We start from the raw sequence: 23,000 nt of genomic DNA, 5'->3' as shown, positions 1-23,000 counted from the left end.
AGTCTCTGATTCCACAGGCATCGAACAACAGATGCAAAAAGTTGCTTTAAAGTTTGCAAGTTATTTTAGCTCCATATAAAAAGTTCCATTCCCTTTACATTAAAACATCATATAGTAAAGCATAAATGATGAAGCATGCAAATTTTAAGCACTGCAAGAAAGCAATTAGGCCTTTATCGCTGGTAAGATCCAATTTTACTATACTTTCCATGTATAAATGTCATTAGTGGCCTTCTATCAGCCTCCAAAAGCACAGGTTTTGTAGAAGTTTTTCCAAATGAGTAAGGTTTGTCAGGAGGATAAAGAAAATCTCTGTAATATACTGCAGACCAGATAGAGGCTAAAAGACAGAAGGAGCCAGACAGGTTTGTGTCTGTTTATTTAGTTAGTTTGTCTTACATTCAGCTGGGCCTGGTGCCGGACCAGACCTCTAAAAGAGGGAAAAAATTCTATTATTCTAAAGTACAGGCAGACTGTGCTTATAAAAACCAACACATGCCATAAATCCTATGTACTGAAGCACTGCAATTAACAACATAATAGAACTATGTCTTACTTTATTTCTCTGTCACCAAGTTTTATGGCAACTGTCAAGGAAGGGTTACTTTGTGCTCTATAAATCTACAGAAACTACCCAAAAGTGACAAAAGTTCAAGCATGCAACAAAATCTAACCCAGTCTGTGACCCTGGCCTGAGGTCCTGGCTGTATGAGGACGGCAGCAGTGTTTGATCCTGAAGCATCTAGAGTCAGTTTAAACTACCTGGAGCTGGGATGTCTGGGAAGACAACCCTGACACAGGAAGCGTTAATCCCTGAGAAAAGGCAAACGGAGGTCTGTGGGAAGTTACTCTTCTGCCTTCCTTTTCAGCTTTCTATTCTTTGATTTGCTTTTCCATTTTCTTTTGCCAAGATGGTTTGTGAATAAGTTATTGTATCGCTCCTTCTCCTCCTGTTGCTCCTTCTCGTCCTTGTACCAGGGTCCCCACACCCCTCCGTTGTACTGGGGGTTGGAGCGCAGGTCCTTGGCCGGGTAGCGCACCGGCACGGCAGTTTTGTTGTACTGCGCGAGCCGCATCAGCATCTTCTTCACAATGTGCGGGTAGCGCTGAGACAAGTCCACTCTCTCATATGGGTCAGCAGTGATGTTGAACAGCCAGATGGATTTTCCACGGTCCCAGCGGACACGTTCGTTATGCCAGCGATTGGTTAGCCGCTGGCTGGAGAAGGTCTGTGGGGGCACCCAGTCGCTGTAGCCCGGTACACCCGTAAGTAGCTTCCAGTGTCCCACCCGGAGCGCAGCCTGGATGGCTGTGTTCCATAAGCCATACCCGGCCTTCCATGAGCCATTCTTGGCTTTGATGTAAATTGGATCAATGTTATGAAGGATGTCTTGGCGAGGTGAAGGGAGGCCTTCACTGATAGCCTCCCAAACATCGTACCCGTCTAGACTCAGATCTTCATCTAAAGATCCCTCACCCAGGGTCACCAGTGTAGGGAACCAGTCAGTGATGTGGACCAAAGATCGACATTTTGTCCCTTTTTTAACTAACAGGGGACTGTGAACAAAGCCCACTGCCCTGATGCCACCTTCCCAATAGGTGGCCTTACTCCCCCTCAAGGGCCAGTTGCTCCCACCAGCTAAAGGCTGTCCTCCATTGTCCGAGGAGTATACTATTATTGTGTTGTCATAGTAACCGTAGTGTTTCAGTGCTAGCGTGAGGTTGTGGATGGCTTCATCCAGGCAGGAAACCATGGCAGCATATTTACGTCGGCTCGGGTTTGGAATGCCCTTATAGCGCTCAAGGTAGCGGGCAGGAACTTGCAGTGGAGAATGAACTGCTTGGTAAGCTAAGTAGAGGAACAGCGGCTTTTGGCGAGGGTTGTGATTGGCTAAGATACTGATAGCCTTTCGAGTAAACATCACAGTAGAGTACAAACCACGGTCCTGTTCCCAAGCTGCCTCCTCCCCCTCATACAAATCGTAGCCGCACATTCCAGGTCCTTCACATTTGTAATGACTGTAGTAATCCCCACTTCCTAGGAGGGAACCAAAGAAAGTGTCGAAACCCCGCTGGGTGGGAAGACAGCCACGTTTATAGAAGCCGAGGTGCCATTTCCCCACCATGTGGGTGGAGTAACCGGCTTCTCTGAGCTTCTGGGGCAGGGTGCCATTTTCCAGGGGGAGGCAGTTGGGCTGGGTGGCTCGAATGATGGAATGCTGAAGGCCCGTGTGGATCTGATACCTGTGGGGGGAAAAAAACAGAATAAAGAAATTAAAAATACAATTTCTGGAAAAAAAATATTTTAATTCCTCTTTACCATTACACATCTTACTGTCTGAATAACTGGTTGGCTCATCGTTGATCCTAGCTTTAATTATTGGATTAAGCTGCTATTTCCTCCCTAAATAGCAATAGATTTAAGTCTTCCTACGACCAAACTGATGACCTGACTGTTGAAGAATGGCTGAAAAGCTTTCCTCAGTATCACTTTTCCGAACTGCGAAAGCTGCAAACCTAGTTTAGAAACTGGTCCAGATCGGCTAATACCGACTACTCCGTGAGTTTATTTACACAAAGCTCACATGCTGCTTCATGAAATGTCACCAAAATAATGTAAATTCTGAAAATACAGCCAGTATGGTTTTATGAAACCTAAAACCAGACTTTCTACCCACAAAGCTCTCCTCTTACAGCCCGTTCAAAGGTTGTCTAGTCCCAGAGAATATTTGTAGTGGTAATTACATATTTTCAGTACATTTCTAATGAGGAGCAGGTCTGAATGAAACCAGTCTGAGCCGACAGAAGGCTGCTTATACAGCAGGTTAATGTTCAGCTGATGTCAAGCAGGGGCTGGAAGGAGATGAGGGTGATGGTCGCTGTCAACACCAGACAACCGGTGACTCTGGAGCAGACCCGAAACACCTCATGGGGATGCTGGAGTAGCTAGCGCTGCACCATTAATGAATGAAGGGTAGACTCTACAGCTGGCTGTTGACAGGGTCTTTCTTCTATTTATTATTATCAGCCTACCAACATCAGAATCAATAGTCTAATGTGCCCGAGTGAATGAGAAATACTGACTTTATTTTCAGCCGACTCGACTAAAAACATCACAATGTCTAGCACCAGAATCTTAAGATGTAAAGATTTTTTATAATTTTACAAAATCATAAAATGCTTTTTCCCTTTTTTGCTTATTATTTACATTAGGAATAAAAGTTCTCTAGGCTCAAGTTCGATTGGATTCACTTTTCTCTAGATCCTCATTGGTGTTTCTGAGGTGAATTTGAGAAATGTTTAGATGTCTAGATTTAGATGTCTAGCTCCGGTCTTCGAGGACCACAGTCCTGCAGGTTTTCAATGTTTCTCTTCTCCAACACACCTGACTCAAATGAAGGTGTGCAGAGCTTCAAACGCTGGTTCTATTTAATTTGAGTCAGGTGTGTTGGAGCAGAAAAACACTGAAAACCTGCAGGACCAGAGTTGCCTCTCCCAGGAATAGACTACCCTTAGCCAGTAATTCTTCTCTCAGTAGGTGGAAAACGTGGTTAGCACCCAGTCATGGATGAATAAAAATAGCTGGTATCATTTTAAAAATGACTGATATTAATAATATTTCTTCTTCTTATATTATTATTATTATTAACAATAATATTACCTGAAGACGTGTTATTGGAGATTTAGATTTTTTTAAAATAAAAAAACATTTAGCTGGATTGCATCTCTACAGTTTTCTTTATTTTCTTCTTATTTAATGTCCTTTCTTTTTTATTACTAAGGTACTTGTTTGGCGGTTAGTGAGTAAGGCTGCTGTTTCCAGCCAGCACTCACTGAGGATTCTCTGCTGGTTTCAGACACATTTATTAGAACATGAGTATTAGTTCTGTGTAACTGAGACCTGACCAGGACCCCTACTGTTAACAGTCTGCACCTATAAAGAAACTTTTAACTTTATCTAGCTCCTACAAAATGCTTTACCATGTGTTCCACATTCACACACACACACACACATACACACACACACACACACACACACACACACACACACACACACACACACACACACACACACACACACACACACACACACACACACACACACAGAGTTTTAGCATCATGAGCATGCATTATACTAAATTACACATTAATTTGTAAAAAGTTGACACTCCGTGTAAAATGTAAATAAAACAGAATATATTGTGTTGCTAATTTCATGAACCATCATTCACTTTTCACTTCCTTACGGGGAACTGAACGCTGGTTTGTCAGATGATGCACAGCTCACACTCTTTACAGAAACACATTTTGGCTAAAGTCTCACATGGAGGCAACTGCTGAACCAACCTAATAACTAAACTTTAGTTTATGCAGCTGTTACCAGTTGAAGAAATTTATTGAAGCTGGTTCAGCTATCCTCTCTGTCAGTGTGTATTTTACTAACTATGCTTCGGTGTCTTTACATCTAACTGGGATGGAGGCTCTGAGTCACTTTCAGCTTGGATCCTTTTCTGCTGCCAGCGCTGAATCTACCAAAACGAGATTAAAATCTTATTCATCTCAGACATGTCTGAACCAGATCCAACTGCCGTCATGTTAATTTCATGGTCGTAGCCTATTTAGAGCTTGTTTTGAATCATAAGCAACATTTTGAACCCATAAAGACCCCCAACCTTATAAACTTTATTCTATAAGTTCTGCTGCAACCAATTAAAAGCATTTAGCTGGAGGATTAGTGGTTCGACTTATAAGAAGCCATATAAACACCCATTATTCAGAAAGACAGGGACTTTGGAAGTGGCACTTAGAAGATGAACATATTCAGCTCTCTGACTCCCACTGATGCTTTGAGTGAAAGCAAGACACCACAGAGACATGGAGCTGACAAAGCAAGATGCCTCGTCACCCTCTTCCCTCCTCTGAGCTCCATCATTCGGCTGGTGGGATGCAGTCAAACTATCACCAGAGAGAGAGGAGTACACAAAAGAAAAACTATCTGATTTAGTTTGCAGGCGTGAGGACTCAGAGGAGAACGGTGTGGCATCAAACCCAGGAACATCTTCCACCTCTACATGAGCTTCACATGTCAACACGTGAATCATTAATGGATCTCATGTGGATCACATGTGCTTACATGTGAAGAGGAAAATGTTACAAAAACGACATCTTTCAACATGTGGAGCAGATTTATGTGGTTTATAAGTGCTTCACATGTGGATGTGTACACGTGATCCACATGTGAAAACACAGCTTGACAGAGAAAAAAATGTTAATTTGTTTCATCGGAGTGAAAAGGTTACGTTAGGTGAGGTGAGGTCAGGTCAGGTCAGGTTAGATAGGTCAAGTCAAGTCAAGTCAAGTCAGTTTAGGATAGCTAGGTCATCAGACTGCATGTCTCAGTAGGAGTACCTGTATAAATAAATGTTAAAAATGAAATTGGGAGGAATCCCTTCCTAGGGTTGGTCTTAACAACTTCAGGGCCCAGTGAACAGAAACTCATGCTGATTACCTTCATTATGAGAAGAACAGATGAAATGTGTGGTTATTTCAGAGATGCATTAGATACATAGATAGTTTAAAGGGGATTGCAGTATTTTTCCCAGAGTCAGAAACTAATAAAAACTTTAGAAAACTCCTTTTTTACACACTTAGGGGCTGAGTTATGACGAGGGCAAAACTGCTGCGCTATTTAACATTTGCTGCGCAGTTTTGCTCTGGTTATGTTTCTACGATTAGCGCCTGATCTATTAAGACTGCTCCTGTTATCATTTGCGGAGCAAACAGCAGTATTTAAATGAGGATTTAGCGGCGCTGTTTGCTCTGTCATGTAAGGTTCTGGAGAGCAAGGAAACCGCAAACGCAAAATTAACTTTTATCCGATAGAAGTTGAGACAAATAAAGGAGACAAATAAAAATATTGCGGAAGTCGAGGAAAAAAATCTAAATGTCACCAGAAATGCTGCAATATAGTTTCATATTCAAGTTCAATTTATTTATAAGGCACACTAACAACAACCTTTAGGAACCAAGGTATTGTACATATAAAAACATGCAAGGAACAAATAAGAAATAATAAAGGTTTAAAAGCTATAAAGAAATAATAATAATAATAATAATAATAATAATAATAATAAAAGACAGGCATGATAAAGTCTTTAAACTTATCCAGCAATTCTAATATTGCAACGCTGGATCGTCTCCACAATCCTCTTCTCTGGCATTCTAAATATATTAATATAATAGAAAAAAATGCATTATCTTAGTCGCCTTTCATGGTGTCTGTGCCTCCTCCTTAAAATTATTACTGCAGCCATTGCGCGTATACTGTTGTGCCAATTAGCACCTGCTTTTCAGAAACGCTATTTTTAGAGCAAACATAAACACCGCAAACTATTTGCGGGCTACATGAATCCCACTGCTGCGCAAACCAGATTTATTTGCATAGTCTCCTCCCACTAATGTGCACTTTCTGGCCGGAACGCCCATAATGCATATGCAGTAGCTTCAGAAACGCAAAGTGGAGAGCGGCGCAGTTTTGCCAGGATAACTGACGCAGTTCCATGTTTGCGGCTTTGATAGATAAGCTTGGGCCGATTTTAGCGGAGCAAAGCCGTCTGCACCTGTTTTAGTACACGCAAAGCGTTAATAGATCAGGGCCTTAGTGTAGTCTAAATTCATCTCAGTCAGCAATCTCTGCCTACCTTGGCTCTCTGGGTTTTTTTTTAGGATCAAATGACATAATTATGATCCCTCAGGAATCCAGTAATTCAGGAGAATGAAAGAAGTAAACTAAGGTCCGGAGAGGGCATCTTTTTCCAAGCATTGTCTGAGGGGAGACCCAGCAGCTTCTCTTTAAATCTGTCAGAATAAACAGAAACAACCCTACTGAACCAGCTGGTGTTACTGTTCAAGTTTATTCCCCATTTCATCAGGAGATCATTCAGTTACACTAGTTCTGCATCTGGTTCATCTGAAGATATTCCAGTTAAACTGGTTCGGCATCCGGTTCATCTGGAGATAAACTGGATGCTTAACCAGCCCATCAAGACTGGACTTGGTTGGACTTAAAAACGTTCCTTGTAAAAAGCCCAAATGACGTGATTTTTGTTGTTAATTGGTGCAGTTTGAAAAACAACTGAACTGAGGAGCGACTGCAAAGGGTCAGGGTAGATTAGGGAACTTCAGGCTGCTGAGGTCTGTTGCTCCTCTTTGCTTTGCTGGCGGAGCAACCAAACCAAGAAGTTTGCTGCTGCTCGTTTTAACAAAATATCTTCCAAGTCCACCTTCTAGTATCAGGTCCTCCTCTTCACCAAGTCCACCTTCTAGTATCAGGTCCTCCTCTTTACCAAGTCCACCTTCTAGTACCAGGTCCTCCTCTTCACCAAGTCCACCTTCTAGTACCAGGTCTCCTCTTCATCAGGTCCGCCTGCAAGTACCGGGTCTTCCTCTTCACCAAGTCCACCTTCTAGTACCAGGTCTCCTCTTCATCAGGTCCGCCTGCAAGTACCGGGTCTTCCTCTTCACCAAGTCCACCTTCTAGTACCAGGTCTCCTCTTCATCAGGTCCGCCTTCTAGTACCAGGTCTCCTCTTCATCAGGACCACCTTCTAGTACCGGGTCCTCCTCTTCATCAGGTCCTCCTTCTAGTACAAGGTCTCCTCTTCATCAGGACCACCTTCTAGAACAAGGTCTCCTCTTCATCAGGACCACCTTCTAGTACCAGGTCTCCTCTTCATCAGAACCACCTTCTAGTACCAGGTCTCCTCTTCATCAGGTCCGCCTTCTAGTACCAGATCCTCCTCTTCATCAGGTCCTCCTTCTAGTACCAGGTCTCCTCTTCATCAGGACCACCTTCTAGTACCGGGTCCTCCTCTTCATCAGGACCACCTTCTAGTACCAGGTCTCCTCTTCTCCGGACCGCCTTCTAGTACCATGTCTCCTCTTCATCAGTTCCGCCTTCTAGTACAAGGTCTCCTTTTCATCAGGACCACCTTCTAGTACCGGGTCATCCTCTTCATCAGGACCACCTTCTAGTACCAGGTCTCCTCTTCATCAGGACCACCTTCTAGTACCAGGTCTCCTCTTCATCAGGACCGCCTTCTAGTACCATGTCTCCTCTTCATCAGATCCGCCTTCTAGTACAAGGTGCCCTCTTCATCAGGACCGCCTTCTAGTACCGGGTCATCCTCTTCATCAGGTCTGCCTTCTAGTACCGGGTCATCCTCTTCATCGGGACCACCTTCTAGTACCAGGTCCTCCACTTCACCAAGTCCACCTTCTAGTACCGGGTCGGACCTTTTTAATCCTAGTGTGATAGATGGAAGCAGGTGGTGGAAACCTTCCTCAGAGGTTTTGCTCCATACCGATATGACAGCATCACACAGTTGCTGCAGGTTTGTCGGCTGCATCCATGATGAGAATCTCTCGTTCCACCACATCCCAAAGCTGCTCTACTGGACTGAGATCTGGTGGCTGTGGAGGCTGTTGGGAGTCCAGTGAACTCTTTGTCATGACTCATCAAAGACCATAGTTAATTTTCAAAGTTCCCAAGGTCAAATATAGTTTATATAACCCTCAGGAAAAACTGTACACTTGGGGTGATCCATAGACTTCCACTGTAGAACCAACATCTTTTCCTTTAACATCTAGTAGTAATTTTTCAAAGTGACCGTAGCCAGAAACAGAATGAATGACCTTAGGTTTGATGTAAGGCTGTTTCTGAATATTATCACAACCAAGTAAATGTATTGACTTAAGATGTTAGATGTTTTCTGTGAGTCTGAGTCTTCCTGTTTCATCGTGTATAATCTGAGCCCAATTCATCAGCTGGAAAAGTTCACAATGCAGGTCTTAATGCTCAAATGCTTTTTTTTTTTTTTGCATGGTTGTTCCAATCATTTTTAAAGCAACCTACATCACACTCTGGTGTAAACTGTACGTGGCCCTGAAGTAACCTGCATACGCAGAGGAAGACGCTGCACATTGTGTTTCCGCAGGTGAATATAGATGCTACACTTGCTAGCATTTGTGTATCTGTTTTGGAATTATTGTGTAATCAGAGCTGGAAAACGTTACTGATATTGTTGCGTCCATTGTTTGTTTTTCGTCTTATTGTCTCCTGTCTCCTCCGGCACAGAAATGCCACGCCTGTTTCACCTCAGTGATGTAAAAGTCAAATAAAATGCAACATGATCGCTCAGTCTGAGGTTGCTTTGAAAAAGATTGGATGTAGTACCACATGTGAAAGTGGCCGGGGTTAGATTTGAAAAAAATCTGAGATGTGGTGTTCAGACTGTAATAAAAAGGTCAGATATGGGAAAACACCTTCCAAGGTGAAGATTAGCAGGTGATCTGGCCGTTTATGTGTGGACAGGGTCACTGGCTTGCATCTCAATAATAATTTAGGTGCTTTTTTTTGTAAACAGTGCCAAGTTGATGTGATCTTTGAGGGATTATTGGAGGGAAAAACAAGTACTTATACTTGTATTCATGTGGACATAACATGACTTTTGGAAAACCCTGCACTGTTACCTCTTGGTAAAACTGAGTTCTGTAGATGTAAAACCTGCTCCAAGACCTTTAAAATATCTAACGAGATAAGGTAATAAATAATAATAAAAAATTCATAATCCAATACCACTGGTATTCATTGAGGTCAAGTCATTGAATTTGTAATTAGAATACCCAGAGCCTTACAGGGGTTGCGTTAGTTTATATGGCGATGGGAAAAATTTCTTCTGTTTGTGGTCTAAGCAGGGGAGCTCTGAAACCTAACTACAAACATGCACAGTGGGGAACAGAGTATGCATTTCTGATCTATAATTAAGCATTCAAATTTAGAGTACAATGAACTGAATGAGAACGGAGGCTAGAAAAATATGCAGCTTGCGTAAGTGGGCAAATAAACATGTCTGCTCGTTTGATCCAGTGTTTCTCTAGAAAAATAATACAAATGAGAGAACTTGCACAGCATCATTTACAGTACTCTCCACAAGCTACATACACAATGACTGTACACTTGTTCCGTGCCTTCAAAAAATTATTAAAGTATGGATTTCCATCATATTAATTTATCCAAGGATTGTTTTGCCACTTCTGCCCTTGAGTTTTACATCCATACCAGCTAAAATAAACGGCATCTGTGCCACATAAATGTGAAGCTGAATGGATGATACCACCAAGAAAGTAGCAGGAATGGAAAAGACATATGCAGTATGTGTAAATCTACAGAAAGCTGCCCGCTTACGAGCCCCATCCCCAGCTCGGGATTCACATACCAAAAGGTCATATCCGTGTAATGGAAATGTCAGGTGAAGTGCGGCCTGTGACACATTTCCCAAACCTGCCTGAGGAAAACACTCCAAGATAGAAAGCAATGATCATCAAAGTCTCCCTGTGAACTTTCACTTTGACGTGCTGCAGGAGAAGTTAATTGACTTGACTTTGCAGGATTCGGTGAGCATGACGGACACTTTCAGACCCTTAAAGTAATCACTGTAGTCACTTTTCCCCCCTCCCTGCAGCCCCTCCGTATGTCCAAACGGACTGATTTATATGTCCTTTTAAAACTGAGCAAAGCCACAGTACGTGGGCCAAATCTCCAGAGCTGAGCATGTCTGGGCTTTTTATCTAGCTTGAAGTCGACCCCAGCATGCCGTGCAGGAAAACATTGCCAGCGGCTCACTACAGCATCTTATCATGTACAGATGCAGCAAAAACGCAGAGCTGTGGTCTTAAATGTAGCTATAATCACACTATCTCACTGGTTTATTTATACAACCACTGAGCCACAAGTCCAACAAATCACACACGTCATTACACTCGAATCACTGCATGCTGGCGATTGTTCAACTCCCTTGGGACAAGTGCATTGGCCATTGGTCCGGCCAGTCTGAGGAGGCTCCAGATCAGACTGCTGCCCAGGCCAGGGCTTGTCTTTGTTTCTGCTCCACGTCCTCCTCACACATGGTTCAAATAAGCAGCCTCATTTATTCTGCTCTGCATTTAATCAGCCAGCCCTGGAGGACTTTGTCTCTTCCTTTTACAGCCTCTTTATTACTTTCCTCGCTATCTCTGCAGTTTTACTCCTTCACTTTACTGCTCTTATGTTCTCTGTTTTACTGACTCATGGTTGTATGCCCATCGATTGCTGCTGTGTAGTTCTAGCTAGTGTCAGAGTCGGAAAATAAGAAGATGAGTGAGTGAAACAACTGAAACAACAAGAAAAGCAGAGTAAGAGGCTGAGATGATGAATGAATGAATGAAAAATACTTTATTAATCCCAAAGGGAAATTCAATATCAAATGATTTGAGTGTTGCTCCCTGGTCAGAGTTTGAGGACGTCAGAGGAGGATTTCCTGAAAGCAGCCTGGTCGTCATCACAGTAGGACTCTGGAGAGGTCTTCATCTAATGTTTGTTGATGGGTGACAGCTCTTTCAGAAACGTGTAAATGTAATCATTAAATCTAATTCAGCTTTTCTTTGCTTGAGAATAGTGGGGGATTTAATAGTGTAGGCTTATCCCTAGTATTATTTTACTCATTCCTAGGATTAATTTACTCATTCCCTAGTTTTATTTTACTAATTCCTAGGATTATTTCACTCATTCCTAGGATTACTTTACTCATTCCTAGGACTACTTTGCTCATGCCTAGGATTACTCTATTAATTCCTAGGATTACTTCACTCATTCCTAGGATTATTTAACTTATTCCTAGGACTGTTTCACTCATTCCTAGGATTACTTTACTCATCCCTAGGATTATTTTACTAATTTCTTGGATTACTTTACTTATTTCCTAGTATTATTTAACTAATTCCTAGGATTATTTACTCATTCCTAGGATTATTTGACTAATTCCTAGGATTAATTTACTCATTCCCTAGTTTTATTTTACTAATTCCTAGGATTATTTCACTCATTCCTAGGATTACTTTACTCATTTCTAGGACTACTTTGCTCATGCCTAGGATTACTCTATTAATTCCTAGATTCCTAGGATTACTTTACTTATTCCCTAGGATTATTTGACTAATTCCTAGGATTAATTTACTCATTCCCTAGTTTTATTTTACTAATTCCTAGGATTATTTCACTCATTCCTAGGATTACTTTACTCATTTCTAGGACTACCTTGCTCATGCCTAGGATTACTCTATTAATTCCTAGATTCCTAGGATTACTTTACTTATTCCCTAGGATTATTTGACTAATTCAAAGGACTAATTAATTAAGGATTAATTTATTCTTTCCTAGGACTATTTTGCTCATTGTTAGGATTACTTTATTCATTCATACGATTACTCATTTCTAGAAATACTTAACTGATCCCTAGTGGACACAGACATCAGCTATAATAAGCTGGCAACCAGAATATCCAATGAATTCCCTTCATCTACATATTGAGGGCTAAAATGTGTATTTATGATGCGTGTAACATACTAGGAAGTCCACATGCTGGATCTGCCTGGACAAGTAAGTTCAGGGATTCAAACCTGAAACGTTAAGTCCCTCTAGGATTGTGTTCAATAAACCACAAAGAACACAAGTTAAAAGAAATATTGGTCTTTTCTATGTCATGTCCACATTCTTTAAACATATCTTACATTCTTCAACCTCTTTGGATGGAGGCGAATCAGTGGGAGGGCGACTGAAGATTGAAGAACACAACTTTAAGCCTCTAATCTCATCAGTGCAGCTTAAAGAAAAACAGGCATGTTGAAAATTTTCTGATGCCATGACTTTCCTCCAGGCAGATAGCTTACAGTTTTTTTCTTTTTTTTTCCCCTGAATCTTCTGTTCCTGGTGTGTTAATGTGTTGAGCTATGGTTCCTACAGCAGCTGCACTAACTGCCTGAGCTAAATCTGCCAGCTGTTCCTTCTCATGATTTCGGTTACATTATCACTCCAAGGTCATAATTTAACAACCTTTCAAAAAATGGAAGCAACTTTTTCCAATATGTTTTACTTTCGACCTTAATTTTACGAGATGCTGCATTTTGTACTTTATTTTTTTAGTTTATTCAACAGTGGTTCCAAAGTTCAGGTCTATGCAACACTAAGAGCAGTTTTGCAAGGTTTTTACGGTATAGGGTGAATATATTCAAGGTATTCTCCCATTTAGCCCTAAATCCCAGTCTGGGACTTCAGTACTGTGTAAAGCAGCCGCTCCCCAGCCACTAAAGCAGCAGCAATCTGTCCCAAGCTCATACCTGGCCAGAGGTACAGCATGTGAGCCAGTCAGAGTTGTTTTAAAAGAAACATTGTTCTGTAATGGGGTGCCGACTGAGTTTTAGAGATTTTTTCTCTGTTGTATGTCCAGCATCTGTGATTGCGTTGGCTTGGTGGTGGGGAAAAGGAAGCAGTTTTCAGTAGATAAAACTTTGATATCTTCCAGGAAAACAGGCTAGAAACTGCTGATCGGTACGACAATTAGACATTGAGAAAGTGAATAACTTTGATAATTCCTAATGAGAACACCTTGCTGATAGTCTTCAGTCCATGCTCTGCTAGCATAGCTTGCGACGGAAGGTTGAGAGCTATTTAAACCTATAATGCCATGGGTATAACCGCAATAACAAAGTTTTAGAGTTTATTTGATTTATTACTGGATGAGCAGCTCCCGTCCGCCATAGAAAACGTTCTCTGTATGTCCAATTCCAAGATATTTTAATGGAAATTCTTTGATTTCACTTTATTTACTTAATCATTTAAATAATTCTGTGGAAATAATTGTTTTCATGTGTTAACTGACCTCTAAATTAAATTACCCAGGTATCGTATCGGACAGAAAAAAACGGATCGGAACATCCTGAGATGCAACATTTAGTTTCTTCTGAGTGTTTCCCTCCAGCAGGGTACAGGGTAACTATTTCTGGCTCAAAAAAGTGACAAAAGCAGCACTTTCTGCAAAGCTGAAGGCTTTCCAATGTGTGATGCCTCTGAAGGATTCACACACAATGTGTCTTAGCGAGGCGATAAAAATAAATAAACACCACATGGACAACAGATTTTATTGTTAGGAGGACTAGCAGGCAGTAATACAAAGTATAAAGCCAAATAATCCATGTTGGCTCATTCGTGCCCAAGAAAAAAAATCACTGCTTTTCTCTATTTATTTTTCTGGATAACTTCTGTAGAAAATGTAGTTTTCGCCCCACTTTGTGTGGATTGTATTACTGCTAAAGCTGAGGAGTAACAGTAAGACACAAACCCCTAAAGTTTTCCTCTAAAGATTCTTTCCTGGATAACTGTTTTGACCCTGCGTGTCCTGAGGGAAAAACTTAACAAGTAAAAATAAACAAAGGAAGACAATCTGTCCATCTGGATGCTAGCTGAGATAACAGACAGCCAGTGCAGGCGGAGACGTGAAGACATATCACAACTTGGTCATATGCACTAAACACACATTTCAGATGCAGGTGGTTGCCATGACAACAGGTCTCAACAACAGTGCGAAGAGGCTTCAGGTTCTTATGTGGCACTTTTTGGCCCAGCGGACGCCACCAGCTGATGCCACACGTGTGCCTGAATACAAGCTAAACTTCCACATGGATCATAGCTGAGCAGGGGGTGGAAGAGTCAATGTGGAGGTCATTATATTTTCAGACCCTTGCCAAAAACCCAGCGGTTCCCAGGAAGCCTCCATCCTGCTTCCTCAGACTGAAACAGATGGTGGAGCCCCGCAGTGTTGAATGTGCAACAAGGGAAACTGCTGATGGGAAATTCTGCAGGTAAATTACGATCCCAGGCCTCCCTGCGATACCGCAGACTTCAACCATACTCCACCTTTAATATCTTATTACAGCTTCCTGCTGCCCAATGAAACAATTTATGAATGCTGAGGAACCGCTGTTAGTCTCTAACTAGGAGGCAAGTGAAAATTAGTCTGATAAAAACTTTACCCAAGGGTCACTTCCAAGCCTCGTCTACAACATCACAGTAATTCATTTTCCTTTTGAGATGAGTAGGCCCTGCAACCTCTGAGATTTCTATAAAAATCCTAGCATCTCGGTATTGCCATTGTTAGTTTGATCTCTTAGCAATTAAAATAATAAGCTAATAATTAGACATCTAATCAATGTGTTACTGCTGGTGTAAGGTTAGAGCAGAAAGAACCATGTAATGCTGCAAAGAGCAGAAGGACCAGACAGAAAGTCGAATATAACGCGGACATTGAGCGCCCTGTCATAGGTTAAATAAAAACAACCTAAACTTACATGATAGCATCCACATAACACATATATTTCTCAAAACTAAATGTGTCTGGGTTCCAGTGTTCTAGTTTGTCATCTCAGTTTTTAATCATCTGATGGTGGTCCTCAAGGCTGATCCAAATAAATCCAGTACCTATGTTTGTACAGATTCCCCTGGCGCCATGCGGCTGCCTTTTATTTACATCTCTATAATCTCTGCATGAAGACTAGTAAAGTCTGTGAAAGTCAGACAGAGCTAGAATGACCTGATCCTCCATGTTGGAACTGTTTGCAGACTACGCTGTCTAGCCTGCTCTCAGCTCATTGGTCAGTCAATGAAATCCTCACTAGTTGGTTGCAGAGCCATGTGACAGTGACAAAAATTGAACTTTTTTTTTATTGGCTTGCAAAGCAACACAATGTGAAATGCTGCATGAATGTCTCCTGTCGCTTGGCTGGAGGAGAGCAGCGATTTTCGTAGTAAAAGATGGTGGCGCGAGGACATCGCAAGGATCAGCGTCTCTCCAGTTTTTGCGATTTAGCAGTATTTTTCCTGCTCATCACGGATCTGTTTGTACAAAACTGTCCCTTGCCCAAGCAGTTGTGCCTACATGTTTCAAAACTACATCCATTGTGCTGGTGCCGAAACACTCCAACCTGGTTTGCCTCAATGACTACTGCCCAGTAGCACTTACATCCATTATTATAAAGTGCTTTGAGCGCCTGGTCCTGGCACATCTGAAGAACTCCCTCCCACCCACACTTGATCCACACCAGTTTGCCTACCGCAACAACAGGAGCATAGACGGCGCAGTTTCCATAACGCTGCACTCTGTGCTCACACACCTGGACAATAGCAACACATATGCACGATTGCTGTTTGCTGACTTCAGCTCCGCATTCAACACCGTCATCCCCTCCAAGTTAATCCCTAAACTTGGAGATCTGGGCACCGACACATCAATTTGCAATTGAATTATGGACTTCCTGACCAACAGACCACAGCACATTAGGTCAGGCCACACCTGCTCCACCACCATCACCCTCAACACCGGGGTGCCACAGGGCTGTGTGCTGAGCCCATTCCTCTTCTCTCTCTTCACCCACGACTGCAGACCTGTGCATAGATCCAACTCAATCATCAAGTTTGCGGACGACACCACGGTGATTGGTCTCATCAGGAACAGCGATGAGACCGCCTACAGAGAAGAGGTGCAGCACCTGGCCACATGGTGCACTGCAAATAACCTGCTCCTCAACACCAGCAAGACCAAGGAACTCATTGTAGACTTCAGGAAGGAAAAAAGAGGCACATACGACCCCATCTGGATCAATGGGAAGGCCGTAGAGCGTGTCTCCAGCTTCAAGTTCCTGGGGACCCACATCTCAGAGGACCTGTCCTTGACCACCAACACCTCCAGTCTGGTCAAAAAAGCTCACCTGCGCCTGTTCTTCATGATGTCACTGAGGAAGAACCACCTGTCTTCAGACATCCTGGTGAACTTTTACCGCTGTGTGATTGAAAGCATCCTAACAAACTGTGTCACAGTCTGGTATGGAAGCTGCTTGATCGAAGAGCGCAAGGCAGTGCAGCGGGTGGTGAAAACTGCCCAACGCATTGCAGGAACTCCACTTCCAGCCATCGAGGACGTCCAGAAGAAATGCTGTCTGAAACGAGCCCGCAGCATTCTTAAGGACTCTTCCCACCCTGCCCATAGACTGTTTTCCCTACTGCCCTCGGGCAAGTGCTTCAGGAGCTTCCAGACATAACGTACCAAGTACATACTTAATTTATTATATCTGCACTTGCTGCTTTTGCACTTCTGGTTAGATGTTAAATTGCATTTCACTGCCGTGTACCTGTACATGTGTGATGACAATAAAGTTTAATCTAATCTAATCTAAAATGAATGGAGGAGGAGCGACGCTGCCTCCTGTAAGTTGAGCCCATAAGATTATAGGCTCCCACATTAGCAACTAACGCTAAGACTGCAGGCTACCACATTAGCAGCTAACACTAAGATTATGGGCTCCCACATTAGCAGCTAACACTAAGATTATGGGCTCCCACATTAGCAGCTAACACTAAGATTATGGGCTCCCACATTAGCAGCTAACACTAAGATTATGGGCTCCCACATTAGCAGCTAACACTAAGACGGCAGGCTACCACATTAGCAGCTAACGTAGGCCTGTCACGATAACAAATTTAGCTGTACGATAAATTTTCTCAGAAATTATCGCGATAAACGATAATATTGCGCAGAGCGCTAATGTGTCATTTTGAGACCATTCTCAACTAATATAGTGACATATGCCGTAATAATGCAAGTACACATTTTCAAAGGTCAATAAACTAAATAAATAAAAGCGCCTTTTTCACTGTTGCATCTTCAAATAAACTCCAGACAAGTAGACAAGCATGCCGGTTTTAATGACGAACCAAACTTCAGCACTTTACATCGAACAAAAACCCGTGTTCTTCTTCTGCTCTTCAAAATCTACTGCTTGTGAAACAAAGTCATTCTGCCCTCTGTTGGCCTTATAAGTAACTACAACCCAGCAGTTAGCTGGGATACCACATTCACATACGCCGGGACACCGGCCCAAAAGTTATGCGGCCCACTGGGAATCCTCCCAAACCTCTCGATTAGCCGGCATTGCTCTTAATGTGTATTTTGTCAAATACGGTAGTATATAGGCTGATTCTATTTGCGTAATGTGCCTGCGGATTACAGGGGTTATTACGGTAGACCAGGAAGTGGGGGCTTTGTACTGACGTCGTAAGCTAGAATGTGTGTGTTCTGCTTACATGTGGGAAGCAGCGAAACAATAAAAGAGGAGATGCTTGCATCTATTATTTACATATTTCAGCATGAGAATCGGAGGTTTAGCGCGAGAGCGTGAGAAGCCACTTAAATACGCAAGTCTCACGGCCATTGCGTGTTGGCAGCCGTGCAAAACAAATGCGGCTTACCGGCTCGTGCTGCAACATGCTGCAGTCAAGTGTGACACTAGAGAGATCACTCCGCAAGAAACCAGAGCGTTTAGTCGAAATACTCCATAGTGAAACCTATTGTCATACACAGTCTATGGTAAAGGGGGGACGAAAAAAAATTATCGCGGCCGGCAAACTTATCGTGCTCTTATTTTCTTATCGTTCAATTAATTGACTTATTGCTTATCGCGACAGGCCTAAGCTAACGCTACGATTACTGGCTCCCACATTAGCAACTAATGCTAAGACTGCATGCTACCACATTAGCAGCTAATGCTGAAGTGAGCATAGATATGTCAGATCAGATTAGTACAATCATTAGATGGCTTTCAGATATCGGGCTTTTTATGGTCCAATTTAAAGAGCTCTATGTGTTGCACTGGGGGTGGAAATGATGCTGATAGGAACTTAACACCTGATCTTGGATGAAATAAATTTGATCACTTGTTACTTATTAAAGCAAATCCTTTAATTTGGTCCAACTGTTTCACTCACTGTGGTATCACTCTGAGAAGCAACTGGGCATTTACTGTGGATAAACAGAATTCTTCATTTTCAGGTTAACAGAAGAGTCTGTAATGTTCTGGTAATTTTCTGCCAGGAAATTATTTATTTATTTTACAGGCTTGCGCCTGCAGCAGACCAGCTGTGTTATTGGAGAGGCTGAGCAGTAAAAATGGACAGAGAAAGTTCAGAAGACACATGCTGGGACTGATGCTGGGAGTGGAGCTGGGACTGGTGCTGGGACTGGTGCTGGGAGCTGGGGCTGGAGATGGGAGCTAGGACTAATGCTGGAAGCGGAGCTGGGACTGACGCTGGTAGCTGGGACTGACGCTGGTAGCTGGGACTGATGCTGGTAGCTGAGGCTGATGCTGGGAAATGGGACTGATGCTGGGAGCGGAGCTGGGACTGGTGCTGGTACTAGTGCTGGGAGCTGGGACTGACGCTGGTAGCTGGGACTGATGCTGGTAGCTGGGACTGGTGCTGGGACTGACGTTGGTAGCTGGTGCTGATGCTGGGAGCTGGGACTGATGCTGGTAGCTGGGACTGATGCTGGTAGCTGGGACTGGTGCTGGGACTGACGCTGGTAGCTGGTGCTGATGCTGGGAGCTGGGACTGATACTACAGTGACAGATCTGTGCCTCCTCACAAACAGGTTTCTGCTTCCACAGTTAGCCGCTAGTTAGCATTGCCATCGGTTCAGTCACTGACATATTTTCAAACAAAGTTTTACTTCTTTTATTCATTCATTTAATTTCTCATTGAGACTAGAAATCTGTTTTCCATGAGTGACCTTGCCAGAAGTCAAGTCATTGTGTGGAGAAGCAGCTTTGGGAGGGAGAAAAGGCCGAGAGGTGACGGACATTTATTAATTTTCTATACCACTTATTACAGGTCAGGGGGAGCTGGAGTCTATCCCAGCATTTAGCAGGCCAGAGGCAAGTACACCTGGACAGGTAACCTGTCCAATGCAGGATGATGGAGATGAGAAAGAAAAAGCAGAGACTACTGTCCATCCATCCAGGGACAGATAGATGAAGTATAACCTAGTCCTGTCTGGATTATTAATGACTAGAGATGTGTGTGTATGTTATTACTGCAGTGTGTGTGTGTGTGTGCTGTTACTGTAGTTATATTTAGTAGGTCAGATCTACAGTGAACTTAGACATAGAGGAAAAACTAAGATAAGTTCAATATAGATATGCTTCTAGACTTGGCAGGACAGACATGAGAGGAGACATAAGCGTTGGGGGGGGGTCTACAACCCAGCACGTGACTATTTTATTTATTTATTTATTGGATAATGGACAAGCTTCACCTCTGAAGCTTCTCTGTTAAAATAAACTTTGTAAACAGGTGAAGAAGAGACGAAATATTAGTTCCATCCTGAAAATGTTGGGATGATGAAACGTTGATGTCTGATGTCTTCAGTCAGCATTACAGACAAACATCCTGTCATTGCTGCCTGACGACCCGCTGGTTTGTTAGGAAAACCCTGCTGGCTGGGCCAGCCAGCAGCCTGACTTTGTCAAGACCTGATCATAGACCTTATTCAGATTTAGGCTCCAGTAAAGCTGCATTTCTTGCGTTTTCACTTGAATGTGATAAAGACGCATCAGACCATCACGCGCTGCTGCTGCTGCTTACCTGCCGGTCATGAGCTGGCTCCTGGAGGGGCTGCAGAGCGGCTGCACGTAGTAATTCTCCAGTTTGACTCCCTGGGCTGCCAGCCGGTCCAGAGTCGGGGTTTTGATCTCAGAGCCGTGGTATCCAACATCCCGGAAGCCCTGATCGTCCACCAAGATGAAGACGATGTGCGGCTGAGAGCTCGTCTTGTCCAACTCGTTCCCTTGGCTGCGCGGCTCTGTCTTCCAGTTTTCCCACGACATCTGAACGCTCCACGTCCGAGAGACGACGAAGCCGAGAAGCAAACTCACCGGGACCCACGACACGAACATGTTTCAGCCCGAAGTCCACGCAGGGAAGCGGTTAGAGGCGGCACGCGCGAGCGGCGTGTTGCACATGTTCAGGGGGAGCATCCACGCGTGGAAATCTCATCTTGTTCAGTCTGGTTTTCAGCAAACGCGGTCCTGTGACAGCTTCACGGCTCGAGGCGGGAGCAGGGTCAGTAAATCCACCTGAAAACCAAACTCGGCTGCTGGAGTCTCCTCCGCCTTAAACTCAGCAGGAAGTCACTTCCTCCTGGGGTAAGACCCGCAGAGCAGCCGCTGAAGGTTGCCCTCCATCCTGTCAGACCGCGGAGCTTCCAGCTCTGGACTCATCCAGACTGGCTTTCCTCTGGAGGCAGGTCCTTCACCGCTTTATCATGGGGCGTTCAGGCGCAGCTCGTAATCTGACAGCCTTGCCTCGCAAACTACTAATTTTATATATATATATATATATATATATATATATATATATATATATATATATATATATATATATTTTTTATATATATATCCTAACTTTTGAGAGACTGTTAGTGATCATACTGGGATGTGGTTTCATATGAGAGAAAGCAGAGTTTGCATCTGAGAAAAGGATGACCACTCATATTTGTCTAGATTGGACCAAGAACCAGAATCAAGTAGATCCAAATGCTGCTTCTCTTGTTGGGTTTCAGAAATAAAAATAACAGTCTGATGCAAGGTTCCGTAGTCGTCTTTCTGCTGTGGCTCTTCGTCATTGGAGCAGCAGTTTCTGGAGAGAAATGTTTCTTTCTGAAAATACTTTGCCATAACCAGACCAGCCATAATTTCAGGTACAGCAGATACCGACAGATAACATGCTAGTGCAAGCTCTTTTAGCTAGGTAGAGCTAGCTAGCTTCCTCTCTGCAAAGTCACATTTACATGAGTTCATTTGATCAGGTCATATGCAAACGTTCAGGTCCCTGCATATCACATGCACAGAATCTTCTAACAGGCCATAAACAAGCAGAAGATGTTCGCTTGTTTTTGTCGATTAGGATGGTAACAAACAGTAATTTTATAAAAAAAAAATGCATTAAAAGGAATAAAGAGAAATCATATCTAGGTAAAGTAGGTAAATGAATAGCTGAATATTCCTGATACAGCCCCAGAAAGGTGGTGAGTCTGCAGGTACATGTATTTAAAGGTTAGCAGTCACAGAGAGCCTCTTTCCCAGGTGATGGTTCACTCACAGCTAACACAGCAGCAGCTCCTACATAGTGCTGTAGTATGAGCATGATTCTGTATAAAAAGGCCTGCTGTGAGCCTCACTGAATCAGGCTGGAGGTGTCTGGGGGCTGCACCGTGTTGCTGTGAAAGACCCTCACATGCTGCTGGAAGTGCATACATGCACAGCACATGCACAAACATACCTAGCAATGCGGTGGTAAGGAGTCATGAATATGTCTCCTGGTTAGAAAACAGCGTTGACAGATTGCATCGTCCAGAGCAAACAGCACACAGGAGTCTCTGGCATGTCTGCACAAGTTACTAGAAGCAGCTTCAAACGATCAATCAATGCATGAAGAATATTTATTCACTTCCTGCTACTTTTATAAGCTGCAATTCACAAAGCTGGTGCTCAGCATTGTAAGAGAGGAAGGAATCCTTCATCCACCATGCATCAGAAACATCTTCTTGGCTTTATTCCAGCCATAGAGGAGCTTTATTTTTCTTCTTTTCAGACACACATAGAACTTTCTGCTCACTGGTTGATCTTTGGCTGCTCCTGATTGGACATTACAGTCAATCTAAGCTCTCTGATTGGTGGAAAGTCTGTCAGGAAGTGGCTTCATCATCATGTCCAGGTCTAAATAGAGGTCTCTTAGCAACATAGTAGTGATAGTGATCATTTTATGATGAAATGTGATAAATAATGCTGTTATCATGGATCATTGTGGATTTACCAGATAGAGTCTCTGAATAAAACTACATTTAGTGCCTGGATTGTAAACCTCCTGGACGGGATAGAAATGCCTGGAAAACTTCTGTAGATCACCTAAAGGGTAGCTATCCATCACAGTTTACCCCACAGAGCTACACACTACTGTTCCTGAGATGCTGGTGATGGTACAGGAGATAGACCTCTTGGTCAGACTTAAGAGGAGCATCTCATAATGGCCAGCTATTACAAGGCAGTGCAACACCTAGGCAGAAGCAAAGCTGTTTCCATAAATTCTTCAGTGTGAAGTGTGCACAAAAACTGGGAGGTGGGGTCTACTCAGATAGCTAACGGACAACCTAATGAAATTCCACACGTATGCCTTGTGGCAGATTACAGCAGTGAAGTGAGCAGAGGGGAGCGCTATGAAGCAGGAGACGTGGCTTAGAGAGGTAA

The 23,000-nt window shown here is 43.1% G+C and overlaps 1 protein-coding gene across 1 annotated transcript; it reads right to left on the bottom strand.

Moving 5' to 3' along the window:
* Nucleotides 1-375: 375 nt before the first annotated feature.
* Nucleotides 376-21,042, bottom strand: arsj (arylsulfatase family, member J). The gene is made up of 2 exons (XM_041984525.1): nt 20,341-21,042; nt 376-2,244 (listed from the first exon to the last, which is right to left on the bottom strand). The coding sequence occupies exons 1-2, from the start codon at nt 20,649-20,651 to the stop codon at nt 846-848; spliced, it is 1,710 nt and encodes a 569-aa protein (XP_041840459.1). The 5' UTR covers nt 20,652-21,042; the 3' UTR covers nt 376-845.
* Between the last annotated feature and the right edge of the window lie 1,958 nt (nt 21,043-23,000).

Source organism: Melanotaenia boesemani, chromosome 5 (genome assembly GCF_017639745.1).
Source record: "Melanotaenia boesemani isolate fMelBoe1 chromosome 5, fMelBoe1.pri, whole genome shotgun sequence".
Taxonomy (NCBI): Eukaryota; Metazoa; Chordata; class Actinopteri; order Atheriniformes; family Melanotaeniidae; genus Melanotaenia; species Melanotaenia boesemani.
This window is presented reverse-complemented; position numbering and strand designations above follow the sequence as displayed.